Source organism: Stomoxys calcitrans, chromosome 2 (assembly GCF_963082655.1).
Source record: "Stomoxys calcitrans chromosome 2, idStoCalc2.1, whole genome shotgun sequence".
Lineage (NCBI taxonomy): Eukaryota > Metazoa > Arthropoda > Insecta > Diptera > Muscidae > Stomoxys > Stomoxys calcitrans.
Genome location: NC_081553.1, coordinates 196,934,919 through 196,950,187, shown reverse-complemented (window position 1 = coordinate 196,950,187; position 15,269 = coordinate 196,934,919). Strand labels below are relative to the sequence as shown.

At 39.2% G+C, this 15,269-nt stretch overlaps 2 protein-coding genes across 3 annotated transcripts in view; one reads left to right on the top strand and one right to left on the bottom strand.

Moving 5' to 3' along the window:
* LOC106081780 (protein hunchback) overlaps nt 1-15,269 on the top strand; it is a 263,183-nt gene that overhangs the window by 7,100 nt on the left and 240,814 nt on the right. The window lies entirely within an intron of this gene.
* Nucleotides 1-15,269, bottom strand: part of LOC106081766 (protocadherin Fat 1) — a 28,419-nt gene that overhangs the window by 6,909 nt on the left and 6,241 nt on the right. Inside the window, exon 3 of the mRNA XM_059361738.1 lies at nt 9,867-10,168. Coding sequence (XP_059217721.1) covers nt 9,867-10,168 — 302 coding nt within the window. The remainder of the gene's footprint in view (nt 1-9,866; nt 10,169-15,269) is intronic.

The following is a 15,269-nucleotide window of genomic DNA, read 5'->3' as shown; positions in this document are numbered from 1 at the left end:
GTGAGCAACGATGGAGAAGAAGTCTTGGCACAGGCGTTCCAACGAGTACAATGTCACTGAAGACAACTTCTAAGTCACTGAAGACAACTTTGGATATCTTACGAAAGACATACAGGTTATGTAAGGGCAGCTTTTGCGGTTGGGAAATTTAATCCGTTTGGAGAAGGAATAAAAGATAGAAGTGAGACATAGCGAGAAACGATGTTTGGAAACCAAAACTGCCTTTCGAGTGTACATACTTTATGGTGGGCTATACAATCCTAAAATTATGTGACCACAGGTCTTCTATGTTCAGTTTTCGCAATAAATAGAACAGCCAAATACTGCCTTAGCTGTAAGCCCGCAACCTCTTGTCAACATAACATTTCTTAAAAATTTAGTTTTTTCTTTAAATGTTTCTAAATAGTGATGTTGTTTAAATGTTAACAATCTTTTTCGCGGAAATTTAAATTTCCATCAAAAATTCTTTTCATTTAAATTTTCTAGGTAACGCTTTTTTCCAATTTTATACTTTAAGCGATAATTATTTTAATGGCGTTAATGGTGATTTGTTGAATGCGATACCAGTGTAATTAGACCATTTTATTTGATGGTAATTTTGATGTGAGTCCCTAACTCCTCTATCCCACGCTATAATTGGGCCAAACGATTGAGAAAAATAATTACTCAATAAAAAAAAAACAGACCTTTTAGGTTCATTCCTTCCCTACTTCCCCAGTTTTAGTGAAAAATCTTTGATTTAAGTTACTCTTCTATGGCAGCTTTAAAAAGAATTGAACAACCTGTGTGTGTGTGCAACAACAGCAAAACAAGCTGTATTTTAGTTGTTACAAAAACAACAATACAAAGGCATGTGTACATACAACTTACTTTGAAGAATGCCAACAATAAAAAACAATTCCAATAAAAATACTCTGCAATCTAATCGGAACAATCAAACAAACAAATAGACCCCAGGTCCTCCTCACACATGTTGTACTTGCTGGCAGTTGGCTAAGCGAGAATTCTAGCAATCACATGTGGTGGTCAATGAACTCGAACGCGTAAACACAACAACGTGTTTTGTTAGAAACTTTACACACACACACACGTACTCACTCACAAACATCTAGAAATGCATCGTCAACAATAGTTGGAAGAGTTCTCGAGAGAATGAGAAAATTGAAATAGTGACGTTCAAATGTTACACACACACACATATATATGCACAGTTAGACACACATTGAATGACCACACAGATTTAGCTGTATGCTAACATGCGAACTTTGATTTGTATATAGAGCTTGGTGGTAAGAATGAAGCTCAATACGTAAGGCCTGTGTTGTACTGAGAAAGTACTTCCCGCTTTCTCACTTTTTATGAGCAGTGGAAAGGACAATAGTAAAGAGAGTACAGTGGGGCGTATAACAAATATCAAGAAATTCAACATTCGCTATGGTGTCCAAAGCTTGCGGTCGTTAAATTATGACGCAGCACTAGTATTTTTCTGAAAACAATAATTCAAAATAGAAATTGTAGGGAAAAAATTAATAGAGATATATTTATAACTCTTTTTAAATTTTACAGAATCAAGTGTCCTTATGAAACTGAAAATAAATTATGATCGAACTTTTTCAAAAAAAAAAAAAAAAACAAAAAACGAAAATAAAACACATTTCATTCAAAGATGATTTCAAAATAAGCATTTTTTAGGAAATTGGCTATGGAGGCTACAAATATTGTTTAGTGCAAACAACTGTTTGCATGTTTGTTAAAGGGACATATGCAGTAAAATCGGTAAGGAAGGGTATAAGTCGGGCGGTGCCGACTTTATAATACCCTACACCTTCCAATGTGGGAGCTATTCAATTCTGAACCAATTTTAAAGGACGTCGGCGGATGTTTTCAGATGGGTCATTAAACAATCCGTATCAAATTTTGAGCATGTATGTTCAAACTGTAATAACTGCGGTTGACAAATGACAAATATCGAGAGAATCGGTGAACAAGTAACCATTTTATTGCATTATTACAGCAAATCGGACGAACATATATATAGAAGCTATATCCAAATCTGAACCGTTATTTTCTAATTTCAATAGGCTTCGTCTCTAGGCCGAAAAAACATGCACGTACCAAATTTGAAGACGATCGGATAAAAACTGCGACCTGTGCTTTGTACACAAATTAACATGGACAGACTGACAGACACGCAGACAAACAGACAGATGGGCATAGCTAAATCGAATCAGAAAATGATTCTGAGTCGATCGGTATACTTTTTAATGGGTCTATCTCTCTTCCTTTTGGGTGTTTCAAACAAATGCACTAAGTTATAATATCCTTTACTACAGTAGTGGTGTAGGGTATAAAAATATTAACACAAATGGGGGATCTGGGCTTTGAGTTTTGAAAACTCGGAGCAATTTTCCAATTTTTTATAAAAATTTCCTATTTTTCAATACATACAACATTCGTTTAAGTTTATATATGTTTTTCAAATTTTACTAAAAACACATCTTCAACATGCTCTCTTTACAAATCAAAAAGAAAAAATTGAGGTATTTAGGCAGCTTTTTTCAATAGAGACTAAACAGTGAAAATAATGTTTTAACTTTCAAACTTTATAAATTTTAACTTGATAGTCGGACTTGGACATTCTTGTAAATTTTCGCCAATCCAAATCATGCATCAAAATGCCTTCGTAAATTGCAAAATACTAAACCTTTCTCGACCAAAGTACCAAAAAGGAAAAACAAGTAAAAGCGTGCTAAGTTCGGCCGGGCCGAATCTTATATACCCTCCACCATGGATCGCATTTGTCGAGTTCTTTTCCCGGCATCTCTTCTTAGGCAAAAAAGGATATAAGAAAAGAGTTGCTCTGCTATTAAAACGATATCAAGATATGGTCCGGTTCGGACCACAATTAAATTATATGTTGGAGACCTGTGCAAAATTTCAGCCAATTCGTATAAGAATTGCGCCCATTGGGGCTCACGAAGTAAAATAGAGAGAACGATTTATATGGGATCTGTATCGGGCTATAGACCGATTCAGACCATAATAAACACGTTTGTTGATGGTCATGAGAGGATCCATCGTACAAAATTTCAGGCATATCGGATAATAATTGCGACCTCTAGGGGCCAAGAAGTTAAGATCCCAGATCGGTTTATATGGCAGCTATATCAGGTTATGAACCGATTTGAACCTTATTCGACACAGTTGTTGAAAGTAAAAATAAAATACGTCATGCAAAATTTCAGCCAAATCGGATAGGAATTGCGCCCTCTAGAAGCTCAAGAAATCAAATCCCCAGATCTGTTTATATGACAGCTATATCAGGTTATGAACCGATTTGAACCATACTTGGCACAGTTGTTGGATATCATAACGAAATACTTCGTGCAAAAATTAATTCAAATCGGATAAGAATTGTGCCCTCTAGAGGGTCAAGAAGTCAAGACCCAAGATCGGTTTACATGGTAGCTATATCAGGTTATGGACCGATTTCAACCATACTTGGCACAGTTGTTGGGTATCATAACAAAACACGTCGTGCGAAATTCCATTCCAATCGGATAAGAATTGCGCCCTCTAGAGGGTCAAGAAGTCAAGACCCCAGATCGGTTTATATGGTAGCTATATCAGGTTATGGACCGATTTGAACCATACTTGGCACTGTTGTTGGATATAATAAGAAAACACGTCGTGCAAAATTTCATTCTGATCGGATAAGAATTGCGCACGCTAGAGGCTCAAGAAGTCAAGACCCAAGATCGGTTTATATGGCAGCTATAGCAGGTTATGGACCGATTTGAACCATACTTGGCACAGTTGTTGGATATCATAACAAAACACGTCATGCAAAATTTCATTCCTATCGGATAAGAATTGCGCACTCTAGAGGCTCAAGAAGTCAAGACCCAAGATCGGTTTATATGGCAGCTATATCAAAACATGGACCGATATGGCCCATTTACAATACAAGTATTTGTGCAAAATTTCAAGCAGCTAGCTTTACTCCTTCGGAAGTTAGCGTGCTTTCGACAGACAGACGGACGGACGGACGGACATGGCTAGATCGACATAAAATGTCACGACGATCAAGAATATATATACTTTATGGGGTCTCAGACGAATATTTCGAGTAGTTACAAACAGAATGACGAAATTAGTATACCCCCCATCTTATGGTGGAGGGTATAAAAAGAGCCGAAAATTCCCGAGACCAGAATATATATTGTAGACCTCAAACGGAACTTTTATGAATCCCTGCACAAAAGCACTATCCATCAAACAAAAGTTGCAAATAGAAGATTTGGCAGCCAAAACAAGTTTTAGAAATGCTGAAGTGGCCAAACTTAGGGCCCTGCCCGAACAAACTAGGTCCACAACATTTTTCAAATGATCTTGTTCGCCTCTCAGCTCTAACCATTTCGAAAAGATTTCTTTACCCGTTCACAAACGGCTGTCATTTTAATACTTTTTTCGCTTCTATCCCACTGTGCAACTTGGGCCTTAAATAAAAAATATTTGATAGTATAGTACGAAAATATAATCCAAATCAAGTAAAGGCCAACGTTCGCCCAAAGTATTAACCTACAAATGAGATTCTTACATCCAATTTGTTTGAGGGGAATGCCCCACCCAAAACCCCACCGAGCGGACATGTTGGCCGATTGAGACAATATAGAACTCAAATGAAAGGTAAATTTGGATTAAAATGTCCGGTTAGTCGCCATATTCGCAAAACTCCAACAAGCAGATATATAGACCTATCTTTGCTTTGATGGGTTATGACAGAACATTTGTCCAATTAGCCAAACTCAGAATAGCGTTCCAAGCACCTCGATCTTCTGGGCTCCTTCTAAAATTTCAGATGCCATGTTTCGTGATGTCTTTCACCAATTGATCTTTCATCGGGCTTTTGGTCACCCCGGTTTGTGGGAACACAGTAATCGCCTTTAAAATACTTCTTCGCTGGGGCTTCTTCCTTAGTTCAGCGGTCAACCCGTCGGCTCCTGCTGCCCTGTTGTTCTTCAGTCGAGTCACTGCTTTTTTGACCTCATTATGCGGGAAAAAAACTGATTTCATTCGTCTACTTTACGCAATTCAAATTTTATTAGGATACATCTTTCTAAACTCGAGCTAGAAATTTTCTAAGGCAGCACTATTCTCGGGTATTTTTCTATCCATTCATCGTTAATGGGTTAATAGTAGACCACAGGTTTCCTACGCCTAAGTCACATTGCTTCAAGTGTTCCAGCTACATATTCGGCTTATTTTTGTTGACTACCCTGTTTATTTCCAAATTCATCTCACAGATTCCGGGGTTAGTAGAGTCCGTGCAAGGAATTCTATAACGCTCGTCTGCTTGTACCACTGTCTGCGCCGGAAAATTGGGCCCCCCTTGGGGTTTTCGACCAGCGGCTGCTGCGTTAACCCTCCGACGGTTGAGTCATCCGTTGCCGAAGTGCAAGGCCCACAGGGACCTAGTACTTTTTATTTGGAATTTTATATGAAAACGCATTTTTTTAAATTTTGAGACAACTAGGAGAAAGGTCCCCAGGGACCTTGAAAAAAGTCGCCGGGGACCTTCTCACCCCGCGGAGGGTTAATAATGTTTCGAAATTTCCTCTTGTCAACTAGCACATTTGAGGTGGGTGTCAGGTCGCTGAAGCTAGTCTTGGCGGCTTGCCAGAATACGTCACTCAGAAGATCAGAGGATGAAATGGAAATATTTGGTGAGTTTTGGTGCATACTCGTAATCCTTGTATGGGAATCCTCATTCACCTTGCATTAGTTGGAACCCTCAATCTGCTCTGTCAAAGCTTTGCCACGCTGGTCGATACCTAGGGGAGAAAGCCACGAAACCTGATGTGCTTTAAAGTCTTTTAGAACCAGGCGTTTATGGCCAGACAGTAGACCACTAATGCCGGATCTGTAAACTTGGTCGTTAACCGAGAGCAATACACGTACACCCCAACATGAAGGGGTCACAAGCGCCAGCCGCAGGTTGATGGGTCTATACTGCACGGAATGGTGTATCACGAAGGCCAATCCCTCACCTCCACTCTGGGTGCGATTTTAACGTAGCACATTGTATCCGTGACAACTGTGCAGACTGTTGATGTTAGTCAGCTTTATCTCCTGGATCGCTGCAACCAATATGTACTTCCCACTCACAAAATCTACTATCTCTACCATCTTGCCTGGAAGACCATTGCAATTCAATTGCAAGAAAGATGCACTTTCCGTCACTGCAAATTTGCTCATGAACATTCCATCAAAGAACAGGGGCAAACTTCTCACATATCACTGAGTCCGATTCGAGTTACAGCTCAATGATCAGAATGCGCCTTTTTATAACCGAGTCCGAACGCAGTGCTACACCTCTTCGTGGAGAAGTTTCTAAATGGCTGCTTTACCAGATGATACAGTACATCAGCGGGGATAACCAACGCTGAAAATTGTTTGTGATGTTCTCGTCAGGGTTCGAACTCAGGCGTTCAGCGTCATAGGCGGAAATGCTTACCTCTGCGCTACGGTGGTCGCACTTTCCGGCACTGGCCCGGTAATATTGGGGCTGGGGTGTTGTTGATGCGTATATTGACGACGATGCTTGTGATCCACTGCTGTCTATGTTAGTACAACAGCGACTATACTCTCGAAGTGACGTAAGGCAAGAGCAAGGTCGAAAATGCACCCACTATATGCACGGGTTACAGCTCTCTGACACCGATCGATGATGGGTTCTGGCAAACCGAACAGAACCGGGGTCCAGGGTTCTCTTCAATTCCAGCACGGACCAGAAGCGTGCGGAGTAGACACTCCGGGATGTGCTTCTCCCATGACGTACATTGAGGAAAGTCTTATACCCTTGTTGTTGAAACAATACCTCAACATTCTCAATTTACTTGTCTTAAGCTATTAAACTATCCTCTTCCTCGCAAAATAGCACACACAAAAGCAAATGTTGTTAAACAATGAAACGTTTCTATCATAATATTTGCAATATTTCAGCTGTATTAAGAAGTTTTTGAAGTGAATGAAGTGTTAAGTGGTGTTGTTGTTGTTGGTTTTAGCTTTTCCTGATTGTGATTTGTTTGCAAAGAACCACTTCATTACCCAAAGGGCTTTGACTTTACTTTTAATGTGGCAAAAAAAACTTCCTAATGATATGAGTATGACGTGCAGGAGAACATTTAAGACAATTACACTCGAGAAAAAAAAAACGAAATAGAAAGAAAAATATAGGACTAACAAGTAAAAGCGTGCTAAGTATACCCTCCACCATGGATCGCATTTGTCGAGTTCTTTTCCCGGTATCTCTTCTTAGGCAAAATAAAGGATATAAGAAAAGATTTGCTCTGCTATTAGAGCGATATCATGATATGATCCGGTTTGGACCACAATTAAATTATATGTTGGAGACCTGTGTAAAATGTCAGCCAATTCGAATATGAATTGCGCCCTTTGTGGGTTCAAGAAGTAAAATAGAGAGATCGATTGATATGGGAGCTGTATCGGGCTATAGACCGATTCAGACCATAATAAACACGTATGTTAATTGTCATGAGAGAATCCGTCGTACAAAATTTCAGCCAAATCGGATAATAATTGCGACCTCTAGAGGCTCAAGAAGTTAAGATCCCAGATCGGATAATATGGCAGCTATATCAGGTTATGAACCGACTTGTACTTTATACGACATAGTTGTTGAAAGTAACAATAAAAAACGTCTTGCGAAATTTCAGCCAAATCGGATAGGAATTGCGCCCTCTAGAAGCTCAAGAAGTCAAGTCCTCAGGTTTTGAACCGATTTGAACCATACTTGGCACAGTTGTTGGATATCATAACAAAATACTACGTGCCAAAATTCATTCAAATTGCATAAGAATTGCGCCCTCTAGAGGCTCAAGAAGTCAAGACCCAAGATCGGTTTATATGACAGCTATATAAGGTTATGGACCGATTTGAACCATACTTGGCAAAGTTGTTGGATATAATAACAAAACACATCATGCAAAATTTCATTCCAATCGGATAAGAATTGCGCACTCTAGAGGCTCAAGAAGTCAAGACCCAAGATCGGTTTATATGACAGCTATATCAGTTTATAAACCGATTTGAACCATACTTGGCACAATTGTTGGCTATCATAACAAAACACGTCATCCCAATCGGAAAAGAATTGCGAACTCTAGAGGCTCGAGAAGTCAAGACCCAAGATCGGTTTATATGGCAGCTATATCAAAACATGGACCGATATGGCCCATTTACAATACCAACCGACCTACACTAATAAGAAGTATTTGTGCAAAATTTCAAGCGGCTAGCTTTACTCCTTCGGAAGTTGGCGTGCTTTCGACAGACAGACGGACGGACGGACATGGCTAGATCGACATAAAATTTCAAGAATATATATACTTTATGGGGTCTCAGACGAATATTTCGAGTAGTTACAATCAGAATGACGAAATTAGTATACCCCCCATCTTATGGTGGAGGGTATAAAAATGATGCATTCCTATGAAGCAACAGCTTTGCTCAAATTTCCCATGAACATGCCATTAAGGAACAGGGGATACTTCTCTCCTATCAATATTCTGTCAAGTCCGCAAGGCGTACCGCATAGCAACACCACTAAGTATAGAAGTTTTAACAAGCCTGGATACCATGCAAATGTAGCCAACATTAGTAAAGCATAACCACAACTGAAAATTTTTCTGATGTCCATGATGGGATTTGAACCGAGGCATTCGGCACCATAGCGAACATGCTAACCTCTGCTCCACTGTGGCCTCCCAGGGGATATGCATCTTTAGCCAAGGGATATGCAACTTTTAAAACATAATTCTATTTTAGGGAGCCACCGTGGTGCATAGGTTAGCATGCCCACCTATCGCATCCAAACGCTCGGGTTCGATTCCCAACGGCGAGAAAACTTTAATACACTTTTCAGCGGTGTTTATCCTCTCACCAAATGCTGGCAACATTTGTAAGTATTTCAGCCATGTACAACTTCTCAACAAAGTGGTGTCACTTTTAGTGACACGCCGTTCGGACTCGGCATAAAACAGAAGGTCCCCTTATCATTGAGCATAAATTTGAAATGGCCAGCACTCATTTGATATTGTGAGAAGTTAGTTTCCCTCTAATTTGTTTCATAATGGGATGTTTGGGTGACACTAAATCTATTTTAGATATTCTTCTTCACTTGGCTTGGATATAGTTTTTGAGTGTATATTCCTTAGTAGGTGCCAACATTTCATATTCCATCAAAAAAGGAAAGTCATATAACGCATAGTCCCTACGAAACGTGGCAAAATGTGAACACCATGCGTTACCGGCATGGTGTGGCATGTAGTATTTGTAGGGAATTTGTTTAGCCTCAAAACCCCAAATTTACCGGAAGTGTGGAGGGACTAATTTATGGTCTTGCCGGGAAACCATCACACAACCTCAACGTAAGTGCCTAACATTCTAAATACAGACAGCATAACAACACTCTTAACCCAATATTCAAAGAGTAGGAAGCTTCTCGAAACTAGAGTTTGCGGTTGATGGTAATTCTATTCTAATACTCCACCCTGTTGGGTGCAACTATTTCCAGTTTCTTGTTTTTTATGATTTACTTTTTACTTGGTTTACTGTTCGCTGCTGTTGGCGTTTTTGTTGTTGCACATAGAAGTTGAAATTAAATAAAGGCGTGTTTCATTCGACCCAGAATAATTTCCTCCTAATTTTAGCAAAATAATTCTATTTTGTGTTTTGGGAATTAAAGTTTCAAGTATGCAATTTGGTAAATGGCACGAAAGTAATCGTCGAAACTTTTATTAAAGTTGAGTTGAGAATTTTTATATGCTGGTCATTGAACTTACCGGGTCTGTGGAATGGCGTCGTATGCAAATCACATTCACATAGATGGAGGAGGGACCATTCTTGCCCTCCTTGTCCAATTCAACGGCTAAAGCCAAATCTTTGGTGCCTGGCACAATTTCTACGGGAGCATCTTTTTCTCTTAAACTTAAATTGATATCACCTTCCTCCAGATCTGGATCACCATTAATGCGTAGCTTTCCAATTATGTTGCCAATGTCCAGATCTTCACTGGCCAGAAAACTTTCGGCTGAGCCACCACCCTCCAGATAGCAGCGAGAATCAAGTATAGCACTTTCGACAGCTGGAAAAGAGAGGGAAAACATAGAGAGCAATGAAAACATTCAGTCAGATAAGTTTCCAGTGAAGGAAAAAGTATTTAAAGTTAGAACATAGACGGTGACTTTAAAAGACATTGAAAAAACTCATTTAATCCCAATAGTTGATACCAAAGAGATAAGGAAACTAATTATTTGGTTTATTTTAAATTGTGCCAGCTGAACCGGGCCCGCTCTGCTGTGCCTTTTTTTACTCTCCGATATCTTTTTAGGGTGCGAACACTTCGCCCTGAATGTCAATATCGAATTCGAGCTACTGTAGTCTATGTCCTCCTATGACGCTAAATGCCTGCGTTCGAATTCTGGAGGGAATATCGGAAAAAATTTTAATCAGTGGTTATGCCTTCTTAAAGCTGGCGACATTTGCGAAGTACCATGCCATGCATGGTCATGTAAAAGATCCTGCCCAAAGGGGTGCCGCACTGCGTCACGCCGTTCGGACTCGGCTATAAAAAAATGTCCCTTATCATTGAGTTTAAACTTGAGTCGGAAAGCATTCATTGATGTGTGAAAAGTTTGCCCCTGCACGGTTCCTGGACAAATTTTTACTCACTCCCAAATGACTTTCTTTTGAGGGATTAGAGGGATTTCGGGGGTGGGTTGGCCCTAAAAGTAAATATAAGCTTCGTGCTCTACTTTTAAAACATTTTACATGAGCCCCATATATAATCATGATCTGAAAATAAGTTCTGTTTGAGGGTGGGGTGGACCCCAGGGTTTTTATTCCGGAAATGAGTATCAATATAAGTCACATATTGCCATAGTCGGTAAATACGTCCGATTAGGGAGGATGGGCGGCACCATCAAATTCGTTATTTTCTGTCAAGCACCTTTCGTTTGAGATCTAAATTGTCGTGATTGGTCTATTTATCCCTTTGCCGAGTTTTGCGCGGCCCCCGAAGCTCCCGACCTCAACAATAGAAACCATATTTTGTTGACTGTTTGTGACTGTAAGAGTGCAAAAAATGTTCGAACGAATCGCAACACCAATCTCCGGGATTTGGTGTTTTGGAAAATTGGGATAATGAGAACAGCCTTTTAGGGGATGGGATGGCACCTCAAAAATTTCGACTCAAATATGGATATCATATTCGTGCTATACTTCCAAATCCCTTTTGTTTGAGTCCCATATTGCCATGGTCGGTAAATATGAACCGTTTGGAGAGTGTTTTGGGCCTGGGGTGGGCACCGGCACTTTGCCCTAAAAAAAGTTATCAAATTCTTTCTTTACTCTTAAATACCAATGATTTGAGATCCATATTGCCCCAGTCGGAAATGATGGTCAGTTTAGGGGACACTTTAGGGCTTATCATCGAAAACTTGGCTCCAAAATTGGATATCAAATTCGTGTGCTATTCTCGATTACCTTTCATTTGGGTCCTATATTGTCATAATGGGTCATTTAACCTTTTTGACGTATTTTTAATAGGAAATGCGCCACCTAGACTTGAACGGAAAGTTTAATGTCATATTCGTTATCTTCTCCCAAATATCTTTAATTTAGTCCCATATAGCCATGGTCGGCTTATATGCCCATTTGGGGGTATTTGCGGATGGGGCGACCAACCATTACTTGGACCTAATTTTTTTTGCCATATTTGTAATCTACTGTCGAATACTTTTCATTTGAGTCTCATATTGACATGAACGTCGAATATATCTGTTTAGAGGAAACTTGGGGTTGGGGCGGACCGCTGGGTACTTGGACCCAGTATTCGTTTTCTAGTCTTTAATATCTTTTATTTGATTCCCCTATTGTGTCTATCGGTCCACTTTTGGTTTTCGGTGGCGTTTTTGGAGTAAGGGGAGGGTCCGCCCCCTTCCTATATCAAAAACAATTTGCAAGGATTGTATTGTCATGTATTGTCTTCCAACAACTGTGCCAAGTATGGTCTAAATCGGTTCATAACCTGATATAGCTCTCATATAAACCGATCTTCCTATTATACGTCTTGAGCCCGTAGAAGTACGAGGGCGGTAAGCCCCTTACGCGAATTTCTATTGCGGCCACTGCAATGGCGCAGACTTCTACCTGAAAGACCGTACACTCGTCCGGCAGTCTCAGAGACATATTGATATTGAGTGCATCAGAGTAGACCCCCAATCCAGTTCCTGACTCCATCTTGGAGCTAACTGTGTAGATCGAGGTCTCATCCTCCTCAAGTAACATGGTATAACTCCAATAGTAATTCCATGGTGGAGGGTATATAAGATTCGGTCGGGCCGCTTTTACTTGTTTTCTTTCTTTTTTCTCTGAAGGCAAACAAATTGTGATGCACCACTCAGAATTGACCGTCCTACTTTTCTCTAGTGGAACAGTTGTCACATGACCACTTTTGCCGAAGAAACAGGCGACCATTTGCTTCGAAGTGTTTCTTCCACAAACAACTTTCTTCAGATATGGCACGTCTTCGAAGATCCACAAGCTCGATTGCTATTTAGTTTCGAGCTCTTTCGCATATATCCGTTATTCTTCACCTGTTATGACCTTATAAACGTCTTTTAACACCACGATGGTATTTTTTCAACATTTCTTCGCACTAATCGACACGAGTGATTGTCAAATTGTGTCGGATCCCACGAGAATTAACCTTTTTTACGGCCACATCAAATGTATGCCAGTGGGAGAAATGTTCGAGGATGCCTCTATCTCACGGTATGTAACATGACTATCTTGCAGTTTAGTTTAGGCACCTCATTAATGTCCTCTTGTACAAACGAAATTTTTGAACCCCAAAATGTTCTTAGTACGATTATGCCAGAAAATGTCAAATGCCTTATATAGCAGCCCTCGTACTTGATTTAGTTTCTTATATTTAAGTTTGGCAAATTTATGCTAACATTTGTATAAATTGTTGCTGTAGCAATTTTATTATTATTTGCACCGGTTATGCTCTACTAAGCTTGCATTCAAGAATCTTAACTGAGTGAAGGAAAGTAAAGGGTTCGACTGAAAATCATGATAAAAATATAAAAAGTATGGAATTTAGTTTTGAAAATCATGCTGAAAAAAGCACCATTGCTCGTTGCCCCAATAATGCAATTATGCATCCTTATCAATAAAAAGAGCGTTAAGAAACATTTCTTTGTCTATGATAATGCATTCAGCCATCATGGCTCAGAGGTTTGCATGCCCGCCTATGAGGCTAAATGACTGGGTTCAAATCCTGGCGAGAAATCTTAACAAATTGTCAGCTCCTAGGTTAGGTAACCTATCGCCTCCTAATGCTGGCAACATTTGTTACATGGCGTACTACGCCATTTACATGGCGTAGTACGCCATGTAAAAACTTCTCCCAAAGTGGTTTCGTTTCGCATAGCTGCACGCCGTTTGGATTCCACTATAAAGTGGTGGCCCCTTACCATTGAGGTAAAACTTAAATCGGACGGTACTCATTGACATGCAAGAAGTTTGTCGTTGTTACTTAATGGAATGTTTATGGGAAAATTTGCTATTTGTGCATTCAACATTGCATTGTGATAAGGCTCTTTTATCACTCCAAATCATTTGCACCCTTTCCCTTAAAGCACTCTTAGCTCGTTAATCATATTTTAACACATTTTTCTACTAGACAGAAAATGAGAGTGTGTAGTTTTAATGCATTATCCATTGTTTCAGTCAAATGATTCATCAGTTTTATTTATTTGAATATTGCTATTATACAAATTTACAAGTTTTAAAAATTTATGCATTAAAAGATGAATGTGAGTTGATGGAGGATTGCATAAATAAATACGACGTTAAAATATTTAAATTAGTTTTAGCTCTTTTAACATGTAAATATTCAGCAAAAAAAAAACAAATTCAAACAAATTAAAAGGCATCAATTTTGGCCGGGCCGAACTTTGGATGCCAACCACCTTGCAGATATAGAAATAACATCGTTAAAATCCGGTGAAAAATGCAAGATTCGAAATAAAGTCCAATCTGGATCAAACTCGCCACAATTCACTGCTCAAAATGTCAGCATAATCTATTAATGAACCAGTAGGGAAGGGCAAAGTCGGGCGGTGCCGACTGTATAATACCCTACACCTACCCTATAAGGACAATGTGGGACCTATATCCAATTTCGAACCAATTTTGATGGACCTCGGCGAGCAAATATGTTCAAACTGTAAAAACTACGGTTGACAAATGACAATATTATGGCAAAAAACCCAAAATCTGACGAACATATATATGAGAACTATATCTAATTCTGGACCGATTCCGAGCAAACTTCTCAGATAATGTGGTAGTCGTCGAAAGAAAGTCGAGGTTAACATCAGGTTCAGGTTGACATCAAACAATTCATGTATCCTCCCATTTGGCTGCTTACTAAAAATTAGAAATATACAAAAAACCTTTATATGGTTAGGATTTTAGATAAATGCAACACGCTAAGAGTTCCCTACTCACTGCAGTTGTAACAGCATGACAAAGACGTCATTAGTGCGTGTGTGTGACCTGTTATTATTTATGTGTTTTTACGAAATTTAAATTTTCAGTTCAATACGATTTTCAATTTACCATAAAGTGAAATAAAGAAAATAATATTTTCTTACTCTTTGCCTATGGCTAATTTAATAAGTATATTATATAGGTCATTATGTGTTCGCTGTGTCATAGGGTGGAACGAAATTTATTGAAAATGTTTTTATAATATTTCATATAAAAACCAGTAAGGAAAGGCAAAAGTCGGGCGGTGCCTACCTTATAATACCCTACATCAACGCTATAGGTATAAAATGGGAGCTATATCTTATTCTGAAACAATTGTAATAGACCTCGGCGGATACTTTCAGATTGGTTATTAAACAACCCGTATCAAATTTCGAGCAAATTTGTTCAAACTGTAATAAATGCGGTGGACAAATGACAACACTATTGCAAATTGGAGGAACATATATGTGGGAGCTATATCTGAATCTGAACCGATTTCCAGCAAACTTTTTAGATATTGTGATGGTCGTCGGCGAAAGCGTCGTGCTTTCGTTGCCAAGATTGGTCAATAAATGCGCTTGCAGTGACCACAGAAGTAAAAATCGGGCGATATATATACATGACAGCTATATCTAAATATG